Source organism: Podarcis melisellensis (genome assembly GCF_964234715.1).
Source record: "Podarcis melisellensis genome assembly, chromosome: 12".
In the NCBI taxonomy this organism is placed as follows: Eukaryota; Metazoa; Chordata; class Lepidosauria; order Squamata; family Lacertidae; genus Podarcis; species Podarcis melisellensis.
In genome coordinates this window covers 34,617,147-34,643,227 of record NC_138544.1, presented here as the reverse complement: position 1 = coordinate 34,643,227, position 26,081 = coordinate 34,617,147, and the positions used below count along the sequence as shown (strand labels likewise).

The 26,081-nt window shown below is 42.3% G+C and overlaps 1 protein-coding gene and 1 long non-coding RNA gene across 7 annotated transcripts in view; one reads left to right on the top strand and one right to left on the bottom strand.

The window, feature by feature from the left end:
* Positions 1-26,081, bottom strand: part of LOC309353385 — a 307,936-nt gene that overhangs the window by 37,100 nt on the left and 244,755 nt on the right. The window contains exons 12-14 of the long non-coding RNA XR_014161767.1: positions 22,890-23,059; positions 18,158-18,274; positions 6,734-6,927 (exon numbers count right to left, since the gene is read on the bottom strand). This is a non-coding gene — a long non-coding RNA (uncharacterized lncRNA). The remainder of the gene's footprint in view (positions 1-6,733; positions 6,928-18,157; positions 18,275-22,889; positions 23,060-26,081) is intronic.
* CDK14 (cyclin dependent kinase 14) overlaps positions 1-26,081 on the top strand; it is a 232,342-nt gene that overhangs the window by 152,586 nt on the left and 53,675 nt on the right. For all 6 annotated transcript variants that reach the window (XM_081882549.1, XM_081882552.1, XM_081882551.1 and 3 more), the window contains one exon: positions 23,629-23,768. In XM_081882549.1, the coding sequence (XP_081738675.1) occupies positions 23,629-23,768 (140 nt within the window). The remainder of the gene's footprint in view (positions 1-23,628; positions 23,769-26,081) is intronic.

Below are 26,081 nucleotides of genomic sequence, written 5' to 3'. Positions count from 1 at the left end.
GGCAGCTGTAGCATACATGAACAAATTTTGATCTTATATTTTAATTTCTGTTCCTATTAAGCCTAATAGACTGTGATGGGACGATGAGCTGCTTGTGCGTAAAATGCAAGTCCCTCAGAGTTTGATCAGGTTTTCAAACCTCTGCCTGTGACGGAGCCCCTCCAGCATGGCTGCGTCAATCACTAGTAGAATCCGAAAGTGGCTGCTTTCGGAAACGTTTCCAACATAAAAGCTCCTTAACGGAAACACGTCGTCTGGCCTCTCGGCGTGACAGTTTCCGTCGAGGTGTGGGTGTCCCTATAGGAGGTCCTGAGACCTCCCCACTGGTTTCGCTTGAAGCGTCTCTGAGCCATCCCTCCGACTCACTTTCCCTTGGAGTTCTTGCTCGCCCTCTACTGGTTCCCTCTTCCGCTGCTACTGCTCTCTCAACCTCAGGGAGCCTTTGCACCTGCGGCGCTTTAGATGTCAGTTCCCTGACATCCACCTCCCCTCCAGGGCCCCCTTCACCCCCTCCCGTCTCCTCTCCTACTGGCGGTGAGGAGGTAAAACCCCTGAAAGAACCTCCCTCATCTTCCGACGTCGCGAACACTTCCTTCCACTTGTTGCTGTTCCTACTCTCTAGGTACTCTTCGTCATCAGAGTCCACTCCATCTTCCAACTCCGACTCCGTGAACCCTTCCATTTCCTCTTCCTCATCGGTGGTGCCGAAATACTCCCTCCTAAACCTTGCTATAGGCTGAGGTTTCCTCGGGAACCTTTGGTGGAACGTTTCTGTTAAAACCTCGTCATTGACTTCCTCTGCACTTACCCAGGTGTTTTCTGACTCCGGTTCCCCTTCCCACGCCACCAAATACTCCACCTGATTACCCTTCCACCTGGAATCGAGGATTTCCGCTACATGGTTGCGGCGTTCCCTCTCTTCCAAGGCTGGTCCCCTGACGTGCTCCCCTTCACGTCCCCCCCTGTATGGTGACAGTAACGACCTGTGGAACACTGGGTGCAATTTCATGTGGTTGGGTAATCGGAGTTTGAAAGCTACCGGGTTGACCTGCTGAATCACCTCAAAGGGTCCCAATCTTCTGGGCCTCAGTTTCTTACAACCCCCTTTGAACGGCAACCCTTGGGTTGACAACCACACTTGATCCCCCACCCTTATGGTTTCACCTTCCCTTCTGTTCTTGTCTGCCTGCTTCTTATATTGTGCCTTGGCCCTTTCTAAGTTGAGCTGGAGCTGCTGATGGATGGCTTCCATCTCTTCTACAAAATGTTCAGCCGCTGGAACGCTCCATCTCTCCCCTCCTTCCCCTGGAAATGCCCTGGGGTGACACCCGTAATTAGCCAAAAAGGGACTCATCCCTGTGGACACATTCTCCGCATTATTGTAGGCAAATTCTGCCAACGCCAACTTTTCGACCCAATCGTTCTCTCTGTCATTGACATAACACCTAAGATATTGTTGAAGAATGCCATTTGCCCTTTCCGCCTGCCCGTTGGTTTCAGGGTGCCGGGCAGTTGAAAAATTAACTTCCACGTGTAGCAAGCTCATGAGCTTCCTCCAGAACCTGGAAGTAAATTGTTTGCCTCGATCTGAGATCACCCTCGAGGGAGCCCCGTGCAACCTAAAGATATGTTCCACAAACAACTTCGCCGTTTCTTCCGCTGTGACTGCATGTGAGCATGCTACAAAATGGCACATCTTAGTTAACAGGTCTACTACTACCATGATGGCTGTTTTCCCCTTGGACCTTGGCAGATCCGTCATAAAATCTATTGATATCGCTTCCCAAGGCCGTTCTGGTGTGGGTAAAGGTTCTAATAACCCTGCCGGCGCCCTTCTTTCCCCTTTGGCTCGCTGACATTGGTCACACCCTCTTACATACTCCCTTACATCTTCCCTCACCTTAGGCCACCAAAATTCCCTGGTAACCAACCACATGGTTTTGTGTTGCCCAAAATGTCCTGCCGTGGGGCTATCATGCAACTGCTTGAGTACTCTCCCCCTCAATTCACCTTCGGGTATATACAGTGCCCCTTTGTAATACAATGCCCCATTTCTTTCCTCAAAACCTCCGGGGCTCTCGCCCTCCCCCCTGAGACCTCTGAGCTTATCCTGGGCGTATTCATCATTTTCCGTTTCCTCCACCAGTTCCCGTTGCCCCACCAGCGCCGCCCCACACACCCAGCGGTCCTCCGGGATGACATGTCTCTCTTCGATCACCTCCTCCCCTTCCCAATATTCTGGTTTGCGTGAGAGCGCATCCGCCCTGACGTTTTCTGGGCCTGGCACATAACAAATCTCAAAGTTAAATTTGGAGAATTCCTGTGCCCATCTCACTTGTCGTTGGTTGAGCACTCGAGCTGTTCTCCAATACTCTAAATTTTTGTGGTCGGTGCACACTTGCACCTTGTGTTGTGCCCCAATTAATAAATGTCTCCACCTCCGGAATGCTTCGTGAATGGCAAGTAGTTCCCTGTCATACACCGTGTAATTCCTCTCGGACTTATTCAGTTTCCGCGAGAAGAATGCACACGGTCTCCACTCCGACGCACTCCTCCCCGGTTGAAGAAGGACCGCCCCTATAGCCCGGTCGGATGCATCTGTTTCCACTCTCATGGGTTTTTGTAAATCCACATGCAGAAGTTGTTCTTCCGAGGCGAAAGCCCTTTTCAGTTCTTCAAAGGCTCGATCCGCCTCCACCGTCCAAACAAATTTCTTCTTGCTGCTGAGGCAGTCGGTGATGGGCGCCGTCAAGTGGGCAAAGTTCTTGATGAACTTCCGATAAAAGTTCCCAAACCCCAAGAATCTTTGCACGTCCTTCTTGGTCTTCGGTGTCTTCCATTCCAGTACCGCTTGAACCTTGCCTGGATCCATGGCCAATCCCTTGTCTGACAAGCGGTACCCCAGGAATTCCACCTCCTTGGTATGAAACTGGCACTTCTCCAGTTTCACCCACAGCTGGTTGGCTTGCAGCCTGCCCAACACTTCTCGAACGTCCCTCACATGCTGTTCCTCATCTTCCGAATACACCAACACGTCGTCTAAAAAGGCCACACAGTTCTTGTAGAGCAAAGGTCCCAGAACGTGGTTTATAAAAGCTTGAAAACAGGCGGAGCCCCCTTGTAGACCGAAGGGCATAACGAGGTATTCAAAGGCTCCCAAAGGGGTAAACATGGTGGTCTTCCATTCATCTCCCTTCCTTATGCGTATCAGATTGTACGCCCCCCGCAGGTCCAGTTTTGTAAAAATCTTTCCCTTCCTTACTCTGGTCAAAATGTCGTCAATTCGGGGCATAGGGAAAGCCAGGGGCTCCGACACTGCATTGAGGCCCCTAAAGTCACACACCAGTCTCGGTTTGTCTGTGTTCTTTTTGTCCACAAAAAACACTGGGCTGCCCCCCACCGCTCGGGACTCTCTGATGAAACCTCGCTTCAAGTTTTTGTCAATGAACTCCCTCAGCTCCTGCATCTCCCTGTCTGACATGGCGTACAGCTTGCCTACTGGGAGTTGGGCCCCTGGGAGTAGGTTGATTTGACAGTCAAAGGGTCTATGCGGTGGCAGTTTGTCTGCTTCCCTTTCGCTGAATACGTTGCTCAGATCTGCGTATTGCGGGGGCACCTTCCCTTTGCCCATCACTTCCATCCCCGCTAGGGTGACTCTGTCTCCTCCCGAGACCTTCCCCTCCTTGCAGTGTTCTAGGCAATGCGCTGACCCAAAGGAGACCACCCTCTGATGCCAGCCCACTAGCGGATCGTGTAGCGCCAGCCAGCTCATCCCCAAAATGATGGGCGCTCCTCCCAGGATGGCCACATTAAACGCTATCTGTTCGGTGTGCCTTGCCACTCTCATTATCATCGGGACAGTCTGTTGGCTAACTTCTCCCCCCAACAGCTCTCTGCCGTCAATCGTAGTCACCTGCAAGGGGTTACTTAAAGGGATGGTCTGTATCTGGTGCTCAGCTGCAAACTCCTTACTCATGAAATTACAGGAGCTGCCTGAATCCAAAAGCGCCTTGACCTTTAGTGGGTGTCCGTTTGGCAGTTCTAGTAACACCTCTATCACTAAAGCAGGTCTGGGAGGTTCTGGCATGGGCACTTTCATTGCTCTTTGGCCTGGCTGCTGTGCCCCGACGGTGGCAGCCAGGCGTTGGCTTTTACTTGCTCCTTGCTTTCCTCTTCCTTTCCCCCAACAGCTCCTGCCATCCCTTGCCATTCCTTTCTTTGTGGGCAGACTCTGGCAAAGTGCCCTGGCTGTTGGCAGAGATAACATCTCTTGGCGCTCTTTCCCTCCTTCTTCCGCCCTTCACTGGGATTTGAAACTGCGCGCGCCCGCGCTGTTCCAACTTCCATCGGCTCTGCCGGCGGGAAAGATGGCTCTGGAATGTCTGGAATGCGGAACTCCCTCCAACGGTCTCCTTTCCCTTCCCGCCTTTCCAAAGCCCTCGCCTCCTGGCGCGCTCCTATGGCCAGCGCAGATTTGGTTAATTGGTCCATAGACTCCGCCCTGGGCCCCCGGGAAAGCTCATCTTTGACGGTTGAAGAAAGCCCCTCTTCGAAAAGCATTTGGATGGGCTCCGCCGATAGGTCCCACCCCAATTTATGAATCAGCATAGTAAATTCAGTCCAGTACTCACGGACAGATCTGCTTCCTTGCTGGCAAGCCATTAACTGCCTTCGCACCACCCCCTGCTCAATATCGCTGGAAAACATCAGGTCCATGGCACGAAAAAACTTCCTCGTGTCCTTTAAGATCTCATTATTCGCTGCCATCAGGGGTCTAACCCAATCTTTCGCCCCGGATTCGAGATGGCCAATCACATACGCCACTCGCGATTCCTCGTCGGGGAAGTCATCAAACTGCAAGTTTAGAGCGTATTGCATCTCTGTTCTAAAGGCATGATAGTTCCTGGGATCCCCCCCGAATTTCTGCACCAATCCTGGTACCTTTCTGGCGAGCGGGGTGGTTTTCTCCTTTCCCTTTTCTGCATCCTGAGCCCTCCTCTCCTCAAGCCTCGCCGTTTGCAGCGCCAACTGGATCTCCAACGCTCTGTACCTTTCTTCCAGGCTTGGACCCCCTCCAGCTGCTCCTGCACCCCCGGTTCCGGCTGGGTTGCTCATGATGCTTCTCTCTGCACAAGCTGGCTTTCGGTGACTTTCGGATTGCTGTGATGGGACGATGAGCTGCTTGTGCGTAAAATGCAAGTCCCTCAGAGTTTGATCAGGTTTTCAAACCTCTGCCTGTGACGGAGCCCCTCCAGCATGGCTGCGTCAATCACTAGTAGAATCCGAAAGTGGCTGCTTTCGGAAACGTTTCCAACATAAAAGCTCCTTAACGGAAACACGTCGTCTGGCCTCTCGGCGTGACAGTTTCCGTCGAGGTGTGGGTGTCCCTATAGGAGGTCCTGAGACCTCCCCACTGGTTTCGCTTGAAGCGTCTCTGAGCCATCCCTCCGACTCACTTTCCCTTGGAGTTCTTGCTCGCCCTCTACTGGTTCCCTCTTCCGCTGCTACTGCTCTCTCAACCTCAGGGAGCCTTTGCACCTGCGGCGCTTTAGATGTCAGTTCCCTGACATAGACACTCTTCCGGTCTTTTGGGGGTGCCTTCTACTTTGAGCAGTGCCTTCTACTTTAGGGTAACCATTGCTGTGAGTTCATGTACTGTTTAGATTTTTGCCAGGTTATTAATAAAGATGTTAAATAAAACTGGATAACACTAATCCCTGTAACACACAGCTGGATATTCCCCCTCTGAATCAAGAGATTCTCTTTATCTTTACCCTTCATTTATGGTTGTCAGCCAGTTTCCAGCCTGTATGACATATCCAAGTTAATTTGAGTTATTCTGGAAAAGCAAGATTATTTAAGCAACATTCTAAACATAAAATTACTGGAGGAAATTGCATGAGATTTGCCACTTTTTGCATGATTTTAGCCTTGAGTTTAGATTCCCCCCTCCCCTTCTTATATTCTATTATTTATCTGGGGAGTCCTGGCTCCTCAAAGTGGCAAAAACTACTCTTTTCAGAACTGCAAATTAGAACAGAACCCATTGTTTGCATGACTGCAGCTAAATAATAGTCTATGAAAATCAATCCCCCAACCATGGACAATATATTTAGAATCTAAGAAAATAATACCTCTGCTCTGTCCAATATTATTAATTACCGCCCCCTTTTCATCCTAAGGTGCCAGGGTGGCTTACAATAATTAAAACACTTTAAAAACAGTTGACAGCTTACAGCCACAGAAATACAGTGGGTCTGAAAACCACACATCTCAAGTGTCAAAAGCTATGGTAAAAAGAAGTGTCCTCAGCATTACCCAGAAGCATTACCCAGAATGAAGGTATAAGATACACCTCTGTGGGGAGGGAATCCCACAGTTTAGGGGCTGTCCCAGAGAATGCCTTCTACAGGTCTGCTACCACCCTGAACTTCTAAGAAAGGTGGAACAACTTTCTGCTTATCTTAATACACAAAGGGGTCTGTTGTGACCTTTCTGGCATGAGCCTGGAAATGAACTGGCGACCAGTGCAGCTGTTTCAAAACAGTGGTTATGTGAGCTCTAAACAGAACCACAGCCAGTAATCTGGACACTTTATTTTGGGCTCTTTGAAGTTTCCTAGTATTTTGAAGGGCAGGCCCATGTGGAGCATATCGAAATAATCTAATCTGGAAGTTACCAGAACATGGAGTACAGTGGCCAAGTCATCTAATGGCAGCCCTAAACACTGAACATGACAATGTTGAATCCAGGCGCACCCCCAAACTGCACACCTGCTCCTTCCAGAGGAGTGGGATCCCAACCAGGACATCTATCTCCCCACCTCCTGTACATGAGAATTTAAGACACGCAATACACCTGTCTTTTCAGGATTCCGCTTCAGTTTATTGGCCCGCAGCCAGCCAATCACAGTGTGTAGACACTGGTCTATGGAATAAGAGCAGAATAATCATCAATATTCTGTTTCCTATATTGATTACAATAATTTTTGTCACATATGGACCCTATTTTGACTGCCAGTACAATCCATGGCCTGTGTAAAGTGATATGCTGGGACTTGTTTAGTCTCAGCCAGTGTGGTGTAGTGGTTAAGAGCGATAAACTCGTAATCTTGGGAACCGGGTTCGCGCCTCCGCTCCTCCACATGCAGCTGCTGGGTGACCTTGGGCCAGTCACACTTCTCTGAAGTCTCTCAGCCCCACTCACCCCACAGAGTGTTTGTTGTGGGGGAGGAAGGGGAAGGAGAATGTTAGCCGCTTTGAGACTCCTTCGTGTAGTGATAAAGCGGGGTATCAAATCCAAACTCCTCCTCCTCTTCCTCTTCCTCTTCCTCCTCCTTTCTTCTTCTTCTTCTTCTTCTTCTTCTTCTTCTTCTTCTTCTTCTTCTTCTTCTCATCAAGTTCTCATCCATATCACAGAATAAATATCCATATAATACGCAAAAGGTATACATTTTTGTTACACTCCCTTACCAAAAAGGGTTCTTAAACATCTTAATAAAATATGCTGTACAATGACTTGTAGAAAATGCAAGGTTTTGTGTTTATGTTTGAGCAACACTTCTAGTCAAGATCCATATGCCATCATAGTTTTCAGATCTTCTATGTACCCCTACATTTTGGTACGATTTTTATTTATACTGTACACTAGAGTCCCTGTTTTTTTTTCAAAAAAACAATTGGGCATGTTGTTTTTGTTACTCTGTTGCAGCCTATAGGCAAGTTCGCCACTGGTTTTTAAATGTGCTTAGGTGTTCATTATCCTTTTAGATGCTGTTAACTCTTTAAAATATTTTACATGTGTTTTTATTTTGAATGCATTTTTTATACCTAGTTGCTTGTCATCTTAGGCTCATTTGGGAAGAAGAGTAGGATAGAAATGGATAAAAAACAGGAGTACCATTTTTAAATATAATAATAATTTAAATAATAATTACTTTTAATAATCAGGATGTCACTGGAGCTGCTCGATGAAATGTAAGGTTGTATTTTTACCTCATTGTCCATTTAGTTGTGTCCATTTACCACTGTTGTCCATTTAGTTGTGTACTATGAATAAATAAATTTACAATGGTATTGGTGCACCTGTCATTGCTGGAGGGCAGATAAGCGAGTGATTCCAAAGGGAGGTGACCTTTTTCTTTTAGGCACTGAGTCACTTTCATATCCTAAGGCACAAATTCTATGTGAAAGCTGTTATATTCCTCACTGTATTGTGCTTTAAAGTGTCTCGTTCTGTGGCCATAACATGAACCCCATAAAAATACTTAAAATCATTAAGCCTTTGTAGATAGTAACCTAATTTTTAAGATAGTTATGTAAGGTCAGTTATGCTGTGATTACATTCAGATTTAGTTTAAAGCCAAGCCTGTGGTGCAATTTTCTGATAGGTTAGTTGCCAGGTCCAAGTACAACTGTCTAAACAGCAAAGTCACCTGGCTGCACACTGTGTTTTTACAAAATATATATATATATCTTTCAAATTAGGGATGGAGAATCATCATGACTATCAATTATAATAGGTAGTTGACAATCACTGCAAAATGCAATGTTTTATCTTTAAAATACTTGCTTCTCAGACTATTGATTCTACAGCATTTCCACATTGCAGAAATACTTGGACATAAATTCAGTGAAACCAACCACATTTTATGTTTGTGAATTTAAATCCTTCAATGCATAAACCAAGATTAGATGTCAGCCATATGCCTTCTTATGCCTTTTTATTTCCCTTTAATGAGGAATCTTCAATCCTAGAAGCAACTTACTTCAGAGTAATCTCACCAAATGTAGTACATTTGTTTATAGCCCTCAGCAGCTTTTTTTGTCCTCAGGCTGAGTTATAAAATAAATGTTGACTGCTTCTTAATTACTCTCATATCTGAAATATTTATTATCAGAATCCTTGTTGATGGCATAAGATTTTGTCAAGATGAATATTATGTTGTCTGTTCTCAGTGAAATTACACTCTCCCCTAAGAACTAGGTTTGTAGTTTGAGCATACTCCTGAACCTGGATTCACTGCTTTAATCAGGTGGCTATGGGGGCCTGGAGTGCTTTTTTTAATTGCCTATGTTGATTTGGTAGCTGTATCCCTTTCTGGAAGCTAGATACCTGGCTATTGTGGATTGGTTAGTTACCTTCAAACTGGATTACTGCAGATAGGGACGTGGGTGGCGCTGTGATCTAAACCACTGAGCCTCTTGGGCTTGCCAATCGGAAGGTTGGCGGTTCGAATCCCTGCAACGGAGTAAGCTCCCATTGCTCTGTCCCAGCTCCTGCCAACCTAGCAGTTCGAAAGCATGCCAGTGCAAGTAGATAAATAGGTACTGCTGTGGCAGGAAGGCAAATGGTGTTTCCATGCGCCAGAAGCGGTTAAGTCATGCTGGCCAAATGACCCGGAAAGTTGTCTGCGGACAAACACCAGCTCCCTTGGCCTGAAAGCGAGATGAGCGCTGCAACCCCATAGTCGCCTTTGACTGGACTTAACTCTCCAGGGGTCCTTTACCTTTACCTTTTACTGCAATGGCTTTTGGCGACTGTGAGAGACCGCAGTGGAGATGTGGGGTACTTACAACCCGCACTATGGAAGCACATTGAACTGTCCTGGTAGTGAGCACCAGCTACTGACACAATGCATTGGCACTCCACCACTGCTTCCCAGCACTTAAAGATAATAACGTGAAGTTCTCTCCTCCTCTGCTGCCACACTGTGACAGTCAGCACCAACTGGTTGCCGCCACTGGTGTCTAATGACATTGCCAATTGTCCTTGAGATTTTTGAAGAGTATTTTGTTGTAGCATGTTAATGCTTGGCTTTTTTTCTGGTATACTCTATTGCCAGATGTCACAGGGCCTTGCTAGCTAGTGAGCAGCCTGCAAATCTTAAATAAAATTGTATAATTAGCCTAGTCTCAACCCAATATACCGTACTTCTCACTATACCATGTTCCATTACAACTCCTAAAATTACTGCATCCTATTGAGTTTGCCCATCTATGCAAAATAGGCTGCAAGGGACGCAGGTGGCGCTGTGGGTTAAAGCCTCAGCGCCTAGGACTTGCCGATCGAAAGGTCGGCGGTTCGAATCCCTGCGGCGGGGTGCGCTCCCGCTGCTCGGTCCCAGCGCCTGCCAACCTAGCAGTTCGAAAGCACCTCCGGGTGCAAGTAGATAAATAGGGACCGCTTACCAGCGGGAAGGTAAACGGCGTTTCCGTGTGCGGCTCTGGCTCGCCAGAGCAGCGATGTCATGCTGGCCACGTGACCCGGAAGTGTCTCCGGACAGCGCTGGCCCCTGGCCTCTTGAGTGAGATGGGCGCACAACCCCAGAGTCTGTCAAGACTGGCCCGTACGGGCAGGGGTACCTTTACCTTTACCTATTGAGTTTGCCCATCTATGCAAAATAGGCTGCAAGGCATGCTTCTTACTGGAGCTGAAATAAGAATGCCTTCTGGACACAGTAGAGTGTCCAGATAAGAATCAAGGAGGAATTTTAAGCAAAATGAATTACATATGGAAAGTAAATTGGAAGAAATGCAGGGGATGATTGACAAAAAAATAGAAGGTGCAGTAGGAGAACTCTCAATTAAGATCCAAGAGTTATCTACCAAATCTAAAATAATTGAGGAATCTAACAAAAGAATGCAGAAAGAGATGAGGGAACAGAAAAAAGAATCAGTAAGGATGAAGGAAGATCTGAGAGAATTAAATAGAACACAAGAAAGGATTTGGGATAACTTAGCCATGACAGAACTGAGACAAAAACAACTCCACCTAAAATTTAGGGGAGTGGAAGAAGAAAGGAATGAGGACATAAAAGGAAAGATGGCTAAGGAATTATCAAAGTGGCTGGGATTAAGAGAAGATGAGGTGACCCAAACTATTGAAAATGCATTTAGAATTAAAACGAGACCTCAACACTTGAAGCCAAATAAATTTCTGGGTGACTGTCTAGTGATCTTCAATTCAATGGAAATGAAAAATTTGATCCTAAAAACAAGCTATCGAAATAAACTGAAAATCGGTGGGAGGCCCATCATTATCTATAAAGAAATACCGACAAGACTGCTACGTAAAAGAGAGGGGTTTAGGCAAGTGGTAGGGGTCTTAAAAAGAAATGACATACAGTATAGATGGGAATTCCCTGAAGGAATCACCTTTTTCTACAAAGACAAAAAGTTTAGGTTACTGGATCCTCAAGAAGCCGAGAAATTTTTGAGAAGATATGAGAAGGAATTGGGCAGGATAGAGAATAGGCCAATGGAGGTGGAGCTGGATGAGAAACAGGAGAGATGGAGGGGGAGGGGGCCGGGAAAGGAAGGAAGAGACGCTGAGGAAGAAAATGAGGAGAGTGATGCCGCGGTGGGAGAAGAGGCGGCAGGAGAGGAGGAGGTCCTAGGGAACAAGGACTCTAGATTTTAAACTTGTAAAACTGAACTGAGTGCTTAATACACCTAAGAGTTAAACAATAGCCGTTACACTGAAGCTCTTATCCTGGAATGTGAATGGGTTGAATGAAAAATTGAAAAGGAATAAAATTGAGAAAGCCTTAAAAAATAAGAACTATGATGTAATCTGTTTCCAAGAGACGCACATAGCAAAAAAACATAGACATATCCTAGTAAATAAGAAGTTAGGGGTAGAATTTGTCAACTCGGGTATAAATAAGAAAAAGGGAGTAGTGATATATGTCAAAGAAAAGTGGGACCCGGTACTAATCTGTAAAGACGATGAGGGGAGAATAGTAGGAATCCAACTTAACTGTCAGGGAGAGAAGCTCAACGTGGTTACGGTTTATGCCCCCAACACAAATAAAGCTGAATTTTTTGAGAAGTTGGAACAAATACTACTAGAATTGGAAGACCATAAATTAATCTTACTTGGGGATCTCAACGGGGTCCCAGCACCGGAATGGGATAGAAATGTAAAGAAGGGTAAAGTGAATCAAGGGAAGCTGCCAAAATCCTTTAGCAATTTGGTGGAGAATTTTGACTTAATCGATATATGGAGGCATAAAAACCCTGTAACAAGGCAATTTACTCATTTCTCAGAACCCCACCAGAGCTGGGGCAGAATAGACCAGATTTGGGTCTCAAGAACAATTTTGACAAAAGTAAGGGAATGTGAAATACAACCCAGAACCTTATCAGATCACTGCCCAATAGCTTTGGAAATAAAAAAGGAAACATCAGGTCCGTACAGGTGGAGGATGAATGAGTACCTCTTAGAAATCGAGGAGGTGATAGATAAAGCCAAAGCCACTCTTAAGAATTATTTTGATTTAAACTGGAATAAGGGTACGCCCCCTGACGTAGTTTGGGACGCCGGCAAAGCAGTCCTAAGAGGCTTCCTGATACAACAAAACAGCTACAGGAGAAAACTGAGAAACCAAAAGAAAGAAGAGATCCTTACCCAACTAAAAGATTGTGAAAAAAAATTAGCAATAAGACCAGGAGATGATAGACTTAAACAAACCTCCAGTATGCTGCAGACACAATATTCCGCACTACTAAATCAAGAGGTAGAGTGGAAAATTAAATTCATGAAGCAGAAATATTTCGAATCGGCGAACAAATCTGGGAAGTTGCTGGCATGGCAACTAAGGAGGAGGAAAAAGCAAAACGTGATAAATAAACTTATAGTAGAGGATAAGATAGTGGAAGAAACAACTGAAATAGAAAGAAGGTTTACCCAATTTTACGGAAAGCTGTATGAGAAGGGAGAAGAGGAAGAAGTAGAAATAGAAAAATACCTGGCAGAGTGTGGAGGGATCCATGTAACGGATGAGGAAAAAAAACACCTAAATAAAAGTATTACAGTAGAAGAGGTGAGGGAAGCCATTAAGAGAATGAAAAAAGGGAAGGCACCCGGCCCCGATGGATTAACTGCCAAATATTATAAAATATTAGGAGATCATATAGCCCCAGTGCTCAGCGAGGTTATTAACAACATCCTCCAGGGAGGAAGGATTCCAGATTCATGGAGGGAGGCACATATTACGTTAATACCAAAAACAGAAACAGAGAAAACGGATATAAGAAACTATAGACCAATTTCCCTGCTCAACAATGATTATAAGATCTTCGCAGATATTATGGCGAGCAGGCTTAAGAAGTACTTAATGAGAGCCATCCATAAAGACCAAGTGGGTTTTTTACCGAATAGGCAGTTAAAAGATAACGTCAGACACTTAGTGAATATTATCGAATATCTGGATATGAAGATAGATATCCCGGCAGCATTAATTTTTATTGATGCTGAGAAAGCATTCGATAATGTTTCTTGGAACTTTTTGTTACGGTGTATAAAAACAGTAGGAATAGAGGGCCCCTTTTTAGAAGGGATAAAGGCAATATACTCAGGGCAAAGGGCAAGGCTGATTATAAACGATAGCCTCTCCAGCCCTTTTACAATAGCGAAAGGCACAAGACAAGGCTGCCCGTTATCCCCCCTTCTCTTTATTATGGTTCTAGAGATATTGGCAAATAAAATAAGGGAGTCATCAAGAATAAAGGGGATAAAAGTCGGAGAGAAAGAGTACAAGCTAAAGGCATATGCTGATGACGTGGTGTTAACTTTAGAGGAACCAATGAACAGCGTTAGTAATACTGTAAAGATCTTAGAAGAATTTGGCAAATTGGCGGGGTTCAAACTAAACAAGGGGAAAACTAAAATTCTAGTGAAGAATTTAGATGAAGTGGCAAAGACCCAGTTGGAGCAAATGAGCGGCATTAAAGTAGTAAAAAAAGTTAAGTACCTGGGAATATGGATATCGCCAAAGAATATAAACTTATTAGAAGATAATTACACCAAGGTCTGGCAAGAAATTAAGAGAGATCTGGACATTTGGAATAGGCTGAAACTGTCTTGGTCAGGAAGGATGGCTGCGATCAAAATGAGTATCTTACCAAAACTACTGTTTTTATTCCAGAATATCCCTATAATAAGAGGAACATCATGTTTTAAGTCCTGGCAAAAAATTCTGACGAAATTCATATGGCAGGGGAAAAGGGCCAGAATTAAATTCAAATTGCTGACGGATGCGAGAGAGAGGGGGGGCTTCGCAGTCCCAGATTTAAGGCTCTATTACGATGCTGCCTGCCTCTGCTGGATAAAAGACTGGGCGACTTTAAAAAACCCAGACTTACTGGACCTTGAAGGCTTTGATGCCAGGTTTGGCTGGCACGCTTATTTATGGCAAGATAAAGGTAAAGCCCACAAAAGCTTCTCAAATCACATTATCAGAGGCCCCCTACTAGAAGCCTGGAACAGAAATAAAAAAGTAATTGAAAGCGGTACGCCTTGGTGGATCTCCCCAATCGATATTATAACGCTCAAAAAAACAAACCAAGAGGGGGAGAGATGGACGTATGAGGACCTCCTAGTCAAACTGGAGGGTGGATGGAAAATCAGACCCTATGAAGAGTTAAAAGGAAAACTAAACAGCTGGCTTCAATATCATCAGATTAATGCGTTGTGGCTCGAGCATAAAAAAACAGGGATGAGTGAAAAAAAATCGAAATATCAGGTAGAAATATTGGAATCTAATAACAAACTCCTCTCTAAAATGTATAAACAATTGTTAAGCTGGGAAACCAGAGATGAGGCAGTTAAGGGGGTCATGGTTAAATGGGCCAGAGATCTGGGACATAATTTGGAACAGGAGAAATGGCAGAAACTATGGAAAAAAGGGTATGAAGTTCTCGGCATGTGCTACTCTCCGAGAAAATCTAGAGAAGATGATGTACCGATGGTACATCACCCCGGCAAGTCTGGGGAAGATGTATAAAACCGGTGATAGCACATGCTGGAGATGTAAAAACAAGGTGGGGAACTTCTTTCATATGTGGTGGACCTGTGAGGTGGTGAAAGGATTCTGGGACCAAATTTATGAGGAACTAAAGAAAATTTTAAAATACAACTTCCCTAAGATACCGGAAGCGTTTCTTTTAGGAATGGTAGGAGAAGAGATTAAAAGAGAAGATGAAAACTTCTTCCAATACGCCACGGCGGCGGCCAGGATCGCGTTGGCGCAGAATTGGAAAACATCTAACACCCCCACAGTTAAAGAATGGCAGACGAAACTATTCCAATATATAGAACTAGCGAGGTTGACACAAAGAATTAGATCTCAAAATAATACTAAATTAAAAAATGACTGGAGTAAATTTCTGGGCTATGTTGAAGTGACTTATGGAATGTTGAAAATCTCAGTGGATGGAATTTAAAACCTGTAATGTTTGAATATTGGTAATGATAATGTAATCAGCGAGTAAACTATAAGGATTGTACAACCCAAACCGGGAAGGATGGAAGTCACAGTGTACGGAACGATGTTTTATTACCCTCTTTTGGTTTTGTTTTTCTTCTTTCCTCTTTCTTTTTCTGTTTTTCTTGTGCCTTTTCTCTTTTTTTTATTTTTATTTTTATCTTTTTTATTTTGTTCTTTTTTTTTTCTTTCCTCTTTGCTTTTTTGACCCCCTATTGTATGTTCTGCCGCGGTTTGTAGATGATTGTATGATTGTGTAAAAAATTTAATAAACAGAGAATAATAATAAAAAAAAAGAAAGCACCTCCGGGTGCAAGTAGATAAATAGGGACCGCTTACCAGCGGGAAGGTAAACGGCGTTTCCGTGTGCGGCTCTGGCTCGCCAGAGCAGCGATGTCACGCTGGCCACGTGACCCGGAAGTGTCTCCGGACAGCGCTGGCCCCTGGCCTCTTGAGTGAGATGGGCGCACAACCCCAGAGTCTGTCAAGACTGGCCCGTACGGGCAGGGGTACCTTTACCTTTACCTATTGAGTTTGCCCATCTATGCAAAATAGGCTGCAAGGCATGCTTCTTACTGGAGCTGAAATAAGAATGCCTTCTGGACACAGTAGAGTAGCTGTTTTTTGTGACCCCGGATATGATGATAAGACTTCCATGTTGCTAACAGCTTTGAAACTTTGGGATAGATGATACAAATCAAATGAAGTGCCATGTATGTTAAATAAAGAATGTGAAGTAATAAGGAATACTCCTATTTTTCTATATCATTAAATTTTCCTCATTAGCCTGACTTGATAGTAAATAAAAGAAATAAAAAAGATTAATGTGGCAGGGACAAGAACCCCCTTCCAAGTGTGACAGACCTAAATCCCCTGCTGGATAGATTTGTAGCTAACAATGATGAATGCTCACTGGCTGCAGTGACTGCAGAGGTTCACCCTTTTAGGGCAGAAGCTCTTGCTGGAGTTGCTGAACACACACACCAGTTCTTATTTACATTATAATGAAATTAAGAGTTTTCAAGTTCTGTATGTTAAGAAAGGAGACAGGGAATGAGATTTATGAGTTCTAATGTTTCTTTAGTAAGAGCAGAGCTGATTTTAAAGATGAAAACCTGGACAGCTCGTAACGGCAGCCACACTTTCATGTAGAGTGATTTAATAGGATAACTTTGCTAGAGACACAGCGTTTTCACCAGTAAGAAATTTAAAATCCAATGTTCTCCTTTAGTTTCTTTTGAAGACCAACAATTGAAGTTACTGAAGAGCAAATGTGTGTGCATTGGAAGGGGGGGGATCTGCAGTGAATGATGTGCTAAGACTATTTCAGATATTCCTGTGGAGTTTTTATTTCCCCCTTTTTTGCTCCAGTCACTGAGGAAATAAATATGTGAAGAAAGTGCACTATGGAATGGTAACTGCAGTGCTATTCCCCCCCCCCCCTTTTATCATGCCCAAGATTCAGTGAAGTTGATATAAATTCACCATGCCTTCTTTAAAAAGCATAACAAAAAGGCATTCTTCCTTTAAGAGTCAGACTGTAAAAGGTGATTTTCTTTTACTCAGTTTAGTTTAAGCCTGTAAAAAGCATTAACTGAAAAATCTGATATATTTGTTAGGGCATTTATTGCATTAGTAACATATATTTTAAATTCTCAGTGAAAGGTTTATAGAGAACATAAACCTTGAAGAGTTTTTGCTCAGGATTAAAGATTCATTCTCTCTTTACTGGAGAAATAATAGCCTATAAAATGATGTGTTTAGTAATTATTTTAGCTCTGTTTATTTTTTTAAAGCTGTTCTATTCAGTTTGCTGCGATGGACAAAGGAGGACTTTAAAGCCCTCTCCAGGTTAGAATATATGTACCCTTTAATGCCTGTTTGTTTGTTATATATATATATATATATATATATATATATATATATATATATATATATATATGTATATATATGTATATATATATATGTTATTTGTATTTGAAAAGAGCAGCTTCTAATTAAGAGAAGCCACAGTTGTAGTGTTCCATTTAAATTATGTTCATAGCTAGCCTGCAACCTTCAGACACACTACATTTAAAAAAAAATCCGTAATGGTGTAAGTAATCTTTCCCCCCTCATATGCTATAATGAATAATATTAGAAGAACTGGATTGCTGAAAGAATTAAGATAACTGACTGACTGGTGTGCAAATTGAAAGGAAGTCATTGTTGAAATCTTTCTAGATCCCAAAGTGGTGAGAGGCTGGAGTATGCTATAATTAAAGTATCTTGAAAAACACATTTTTCTCTCAGATATATATTTTTTAATGTAAAATTTGAAATGGCATTGTTCTCACAGTCCAAATCCTTAAATGTGAACTATGTCCCTTCTTTAAGCTTTGACAAATACCACCATATTTTGTGCTTCACAGTTCCAGTTTACACAATAAAGACTATTCAGAAAGCATCAGGAGGAAGAGCAGCAAAATTGTGACAAATATTGACAAGAGACAAGAGAGGATATTAGTTCCCTAGCACTTTCATTTAATACATGGTTGCTTGATGTCAGAGGCTTATTTCCATATGATAGATTTTTGATTTATAGGCAGCAAGAATTGTATATTTTACTATTGTGTTCATTATTATTTAATCACTTGCATGTACTCAAAATAGTCTATGGTCAGTGGCCAACATGATGAAACAAGCTCCTTAAGATCATGTACCAGGAAAGGTACAGCAACTATCAAGAACATCATTGAATGTTACTTATTAAAGTGTTGTGGACTTTACACACACACACACACACACACACACACACACACACACACACACAATTATACATTACAAATACTTAAAACATGTGCTGAGAATCTTCCATAAGAACAAAAGGAAACCTTTGCTGAATCTTACCAAAGTCCGGTGTCCTCTCCACAGTGGCCAGTCAGAAGCCACTCCCAGTTGCTTAGAGCATGGGGCTGATAACGCCATGATTGTAGTTTGATTCCCATATGGGCCAGCTACATATTCCTCCATTGCAAGGGATTGAACTCAATGATCCTTGGGATCCCTTCCAACTCTACAATTCTATGATTCAATTAAGCCCTAAAGGAAGCCCACAAGGAAGAAATGGGGGCAATATCTCATTCTCCATTTTATTCCTGAGCAACTGTTATTCAGAAGCATGCTGCTGCTGATCCTGGAAGTAGTATGTATATAACCTTATCCTCCATGACTAATCCTCTTTTACAGGCATCTAAGATACTGACCATCACCACATTTTATAGTAGCAAAGTCCTAACTACATGCTATGTGAAGTAGTATGTCCTTCTGTATGTTCTGAATCTCACAATGGTCATTAGTTTATCCCAGGTTCTAGTATAATGAGAGAAGAAGAATAGCACATCTCTAGTCACTTTCTCCCAATGATAATTTTATAAATCTCCTTCATATCCCCTTTTCCTTGGGGGGCCACAGTACAAAATTGGATAAGTCTTTAAGTTGTGAGTAAATTCTTTAAAAATGTGAAATACTTATTAAATAACTCCATACCAGTAACGTTTACTGTTTACACTAAGATAGTTAAAATACTGTGGGCTCAGAGCATCTAATAGATCAACAGAGCATTATAGTTTTATTTACTACAACTTAAACCGCTTCATAACAGTATCTCAAGGGCATTCTATACTGATTTTATAATAAAAATAAACTATAATAAAAATAAACTATGGTACTAATACTGGCCCAATACATTTTGGCACCTGAGGCAAACCACAAAATTGTGCCCCTTCCCAGGAAGAAGGGGTGAGTGAATACATCAGAAACGAGGGGGAATAAAAATTTACAGGAGACCAGCAGCTCCTATTTTCCAAGAGCCCATTGTAGAGGTGGCATGAGGGGATTTGACCACCTGTGGTAGCAGCAGCAGTGGGTGATGCATTCCTTGGAGGCTGGCTCTGCTGCCCCTGTGGATCCTCACCTTGCCTCATGGGTATTCCCTGTATGGTACAATAGTTGAAGAGCTGTACCACATGGTTTCTGTTTCTGCTTGAGTAAGATACTCAAATCTTAATGGCAAAGTAGACTCTTCTTCCTAAATGCTGGAAGCAAGAGATTTTCTGAACAGGACATTGGTTGTTGTGGTAAGATGGAGATGGCTACCCTGTGGCCCTTCATCTTCTCTTGTCATTGGCCCTCCTGGCTGGGACTCATTAGAGTCGAACAATATTTGGAGTATCATAGGGTAGCACCACCTCTGGTAAGAGAACCTTTTCTTCCTAGAAACTTCTGCCACTGCTTTCTAGTTTGGACTAGTCATTTTATTTCAGTGGAGCTATGCATAGTGTACTCTTTCTGGTGGCATAATTTTACAGATTTTAGATCTTTACCTTGATGCATTCAAATTGTGCTGATACTCTAAATAGAAAACCGTTGAAGACTAAAATTCTTGGAATTGAGTACAGTATATTAGCTGGTTGCCATTCAAGTCTTCCCATTGGTATAGCTACCTTTTTGTCTCAAGCAGGAATAATGCCAAACTAAGGAAATTTTGAAGTCAGACCTAGTGATATTTTGTAATTGAACAACCAGTATTTAAAAGTGTTCTGAATATGTTGCTCTGAGTTTCACCAGCAAAGGAGTGGGTTGTAGTACTTGTTGAATCAGAAAATGCTGGCATATTGTGGGTAACCTTCAGTAGTGCTCTCCTGATTTGCTGTCAAAAATATATACAGGATTAATCATTGTTTTTTAATCAGGCCTTGATTTTGAAAGTGAACTTGACCTCTGTCCCTCATTTAATTTAACCAGCAAAGCACCATAAGTTCAGAGGTTCAGTGCACATGCCCATATCTTTTTTCCCCTTTGAGGGCTTCAGTAATCCTAGTCATGTTCAGCTTGACCAAGAATTGACCCTCTTTGCAATAGGAAGAAACCCAGTGTGCTCTCTATGAAATTAAATCAAATGCTTGTGATCAAGAGTTTTGTAAGTGGTGGTGGTGGGGGGGAGTAATGCAATAATAAGCCAACAGCTTATGTGATTTGCAAATTATGTTAAGGAACAGTTGCAGTTAACTTCCAATTCAGCCAAACATACTCTTAAGTCATTTTAAATGGTATTGGTCATTTTTCAGATACCTGCAGATTAGGTTGTTCTAAAGATCATTCCAGTAGTGCTAATTACATTATTGAATGGTCACAAGTGTAGTAAGTACTTGATTGTACTCATCTGTAAAAGCACTCCATTGCAATTATGCTATCATGGCCAACCACTATTGCTTTCTAATTAGTGCGGAAGCAAGTGAAGCATCAGCATTGAAGCTTACTGTATCACACATACCAGTATAGACTGCTGAGAAATGAAACATGCTGCAGTGCCTTAGACACACAATTATATTCTATTAAATTCTACTCTGACACCAAGTAGAGCAAGGTGCATGTTAGATTCAGTAGCTAGTTTCTTTGGTGGTTTGTCAGTTTATGTTTGTCTTTGATAAAGGACTGCTGCCTGACTTCTAGTAGGTAAATTGTTGGGTACATCTTAAAGATATTTGAGACAAACTATGGATGCATATAATATAATTGTTTTCTCAGAAGAAAATACAAGTTGTGAAATATGAGTTGAGAAGTCTTAGGTGGGAAAAGGTGTTTAACCCTTTCTGGACATTTACCTAGTTCCTCCCCCCCCCAAAAAAATTGGTTCTTCCATTACAGAGTTTCAGATGCATATTTGCTTGCATTTAGAACACTGATGTGGGTAGCAGATGGAATAGCTTGAAGGTGAGAAGCATTTGGAGCTAAAATATAGTCACCTTGGAAAGGGTTAAGTATTTTTTAGATTAGATTTTTTTTACTGTTTTTAATGTTTGTTGTACTGGATATCATTCTCTGGTGCTGGTTTTATTCTGTGTTAGATTTTAGTTTCCTTCCCTATTTTATATTTTATATTCTTGTGAACCACCCAGAGGACTTTTACCATTGGGTGGTATAATAAATATTAGAAAGAAAGAAATAGCAACAAGTATGCCTTATTGCTGCATCTCTGCAGGATGGGTGACATGTGAAAAGGATATAGGAATATTAATAGATTACAAGTTAAATATGAGTTAGCAGTGTGATGGATTACAGCCCTCATCATCCCTGACTATGGTTGGAGTTGATGGTAGTTGTAGTTCAACAACATCTGGAGGGCATCACATTGATTACACTGACATGTATATACCAGAGTCAATTTTTTGCTGTTGCTCTACAGCAGCCTTTCTGAACCTTGGGAGATGTTGTTGGACTAAACTCCCATCATTCCTGGTCATTTGTCAGGTAGGATGGAAATTGTAGTTCAAGAACATCTGAGGACACAAAGTTGGGAGAGACAGCTCTAGAGGGTAAGACCCAAACCAACAGGTTCAAAATACAATAAATGCATTTTTGAATAATGCTGTTGTTGTTGAATAAACATTAAGAACCTTCTGACAGTGTGAGCTGTTCATCAGTGGAATTGACGCCTTTGAAGTTTGTATACTCTCCTTTATTAGAGACTTTTAAGCACAAGCTGAATGCTGCTTGTTCAGAGTGCTATAGCAATGGTTTCCCTGCATTGGCCAGGGGTTGGACTACTAGAGGAACTTAGAAGTCCCTTCCAGTTCTATGATGCGATGAATCAATTTCCCCCCTGATTCCACTCCCCTGTGGTTGACTTTCCTTTAGTATGCATAAAAGATCTGCTCATTTGAAATACACATTTTATCCTTTCTATATCCATTCTGTGACAGAAGCATTACTGGTGGGAAGAAATTTGAAGACTAATCTTTTAATAAAAATGTAATTGTTTTATTTCAGCAAAGAACACCTAATAGCTCTTGTTGAAAATCAGATAACTTCTGCATATAGCTTTACTAACTTATATTTGGAAATATACTTTGGTGCTTTAAAGCCATGCAGTTGAATTTGAGATGGGTGTTTGGCTTAATCCTACAAGGATACTGTGCCAAGTTACTTAGATTTATATTATAATTATTTTATGAGCCCATATACGTGGACATTTGAATATGCTTTTCTCTACCTTTGTCTGCCAACTGTGTCTTTGTGAGCAATCTATGTACTGACATTTACTAGTGCCCTTCACTCTGAAGTGTTTTCTTGTAAATGTCAAGAATAGCTGAATGGAACCATTCCCACCATTTGAATACAAATTCTTGCAGAACTGGAGTCTAGTTGGTAGGTGACACTGTGGCCTGTGTTTGTATTTCAAACTGAAAATGCAGAAAAGAATAGCAGTTGATTTTGAAAAACTGTATATGTCCTCTGCAACAATTCAGTTAAACTCAGTGGCACTTAATTTGTGAGAAAATATTTACAGGACCAACCTATAAATAAATTGCATTGAGATCCCATTGAAATCGACATGAAAGCTGATTATTATCCCATTTATTTTGGTGGGAAGTAAGTACAATAACGTAGCCAGATTCCAACATACAGATACAGAAACTCATGGCTTGACTGTAGCCTACATAGAAATACCAACAGATACAAGAGCAGGCTAACAAAATGTCAGTCTGTGTCGTAAAAACAAAAGCCTATCTCAGTCTAAAACCAATCTCATAAGAAAACTAAAATTATTTCTTGCCACATCAAGTGCAAATAGACTTACTTGAAAAGGTATTCCACAGTTTTTCAAAATTAATGTTTATTTCACAATTTGAGGGATCAAGAGGTATGAACCTATTTTATCTGTTTCAGAGTACTGTGTTCCATAGGGTGAGCTCCCATCACTTCATTGGTGGCCATAAATCAGTAGGCATCCCTCGCTTCAGGGGAAATCTGGAGCAAACAGAATGGACAGTTGGCAGGGTTTTGATGTGTAATGCTTTGGGGAAACATGATGATAGAAGAATTGGAGGGGGGGTCTGTAAAGGTTAGGGCATTTATATGCTTTCCCCTCCATTCACCAAGAAAGCACAGATGATGAGATGCCCTTCCTTTTGCAGTCAGGGTCTTCCACAAAGATTTCTGCTTAGAAATGTGAGATGTTGGGTGGGGAATGTTGAGAGGACACTGAATTTCTACAGTAACTGTAGCAGAGAGGTGAAGGTCCTTGGCTTTGTAGCATCTTGAAAGGCAAGGAGCCACTGTCTCTGCATTCTTCAAAAATGTCTGCTAACAACTAAAAGGACAGTAACTAAAGTGAAACGATAAATTTTAATGTTTATAACTACTGCCAATGGCTGTGAATAAGCCATGTAAGTTACAGCGGTGGAATTTGGCTAGCTACATGGACCTAGCTCTATATTTCTGCTTTCCTTGATATTGTTATATATGGCATAACCAGTGAGAGTAGTTTCTCTTTTTTTTATTTGTTGTCTCACTAATTTTTCTCTGCTTATTTTAAGGCTAAGCTATGTGAATCATGCAGAGGATCTGGCCTCCAAATTACTCCAGTGTTTCCCAAAGAACAGATTGTCAGCACAGGCAGCTCTCAGCCATGAGTATTTCAGTGACCTGCCCCCACGGCTATGGGAACTAACTGACAGTGAGTATAACAAAACATCCATAAAGGCAAGGAAGTGTGTGTGTGTGTGTGTGTGTGTGTGTGCGTGTGTGTGTGTGATTCTGCAGTTCAAATTCCATACTTTGCTTGACACAGGGAAAATGGACTCTCCCTTGCTATCTCTACTGTGCAGTATGTAGCTATCTATCTTTGTATTTGATTATATGTGCAGTAAAGAGAATTATTTCAAATGCCATAAAGGAAGGAAGGGAGAGGGAAATATAATTTACATATTTAGTACTTTTTACTTCATAATATGCACACTTTCTAACATGCTGCAGTGCACACCACAATAATCCAGTGATATTCTCAAACATTATATATGCCAAAATAATAACAATTTAAAAAAGATTTTTGCATTTAAAAGACTGAAGAACACAAAGCACACAATTGATTAATGTACAGGATTTAAACATATGAAAGATAAACTTGAGCTCATTTTCTTATAGCTTGAGGATGCTTTCAACATTCAAACACTGTCCTTTGTTTTTTCATTTTAAACAAAATGTATTAATGTTATTATAAGTAATATGGTCCCAACAAGATGCTGCCAATTTTCTTTTTAACTAGCAAGGATTTTTTATTGACCTTTGTGTTCTTAAAAAGTCATTGCAGCACATTCAGGCAAAGCCATATTTACATTGGATGAGGTGGCAGGGATAATTTTACCAATACAAAATTGGTGTAAATCAATTTCACTTTCAAGTGATACTCATTTCTGCCAGCACAATAAACAAAAATGCTCTTGAGGACGCACCTTTTTAACTGGTCACGTTTGCTTAGTGAGTTACGTTTCTCTTTCAACCCCATTGCACTATACTATCTGGATTTCTCAGGCCCATTTGGAGAAATAACGAGGCTTGTTCAGACCTGTTGCAGTTAGATATGTGAGAGCCTGAGTGGGGGAATGGGGGACATTTCCCCCCAGAAGCCTCTTTGTTCTCCCCCCCCCAAAAAAGGGGAAAATGTTGTACTATGAAATGTGAAAGGGTAGATAAGCTTGTTTCAGTCTGGGTAAAACTTCAGTTTTTAGAAGTACATGATAAATATGATGACAAATATGAAAAAGTAGAAACTGGTAGTCATAGCTCAGGAAATCAGACTGATTAAATTTTATGTAGTACTCACTGAGTCTTGGTCCCTTCCCCCAATTTTCCAACTCTGTTAATGGAAATGAGTGCTTAACATTGTGGAGGACTGAAAGAAACATGGGTGGTATCCGGTGCTAGTCCTACTCATAGTAGACCTACTGAAGCTAGTAGACTTTACCAGCTTAGGTTCACTAACTTCAATGAGTAGGACTTAGTTGAATAGAATACATACAAATTTTCTCCTTTTTTACTGTAATGCTGATGGTTTCTCCTGCTTTTATTGCTTTTGCCTGCTCATAAACTGACAGAATGCTAGGTTCCAATAATAATAATAATAATAATAATAATAATAATAAATTATTTATACCCCACCCATCTGGCTGAGCTTCCCCAGCCACTCTGGGTGGCTCCCAATCAAGTGTTAAAAACAATACAGGGTTAAATATTAAAAACTTCCCTAAACAGGGCCGTCTTTTAAAAATAGGATAGCTGCTTATTTCCTTCACATCTGAAGGGAGGGTGTTCCACAGGGTGGGTGCCACTACCGAGAAGGCCCTCAGTCTGGTTCCCTGTAAACTCGCAATGAGGGAACCGCCAGAAGGCCCTCGGTGCTGAATGAGGGTGGAGACGCTCCTTCAGGTATACTGGACCGAGGCCGTTTAGAACTTTAAAGGTCAGGACCAACACTTTGAATTGTGCTCGGAAACGTACTGGGAGCCAATGCAGATCTCTCAGGACTGGTGTTATGTGGTCCCGGCAGCCACTCCCAGTCACCAGTCTAGCTGCCACATTCTGGGTTAATTGCAGTTTCCGGGTCACCTTCAAAGGTAGCCCCACGTAGAGCGCATTGCAGTAGTCCAAGCGGGAGATTACTAGAGCATGCACCACTCTGGCGAGACAGTCTGCGGGCAGGTAGGGTCTTAGCCTGCGTACCAGGTGGAGCTGGTAAACAGCCGCCCTGGACACATAATTAACCTGCGCCTCCATAGACAGCTGTGAGTCCAAAATGACTCCCAGGCTGCACACCTGGTCCTTCAGGGGCACAGTTACCCCATTCAGGACCAGGGAATCCCCCACACCCACCCGCCCTTTCCCTCAAAAACAGTAATTCTGTCTTGTCAGGATTCAACCTCAATCTATTAACCTGCATCCATCCTCCAACCGCCTCCAGGCACTCACACAGGACCTTCACCGCCTTCACTGG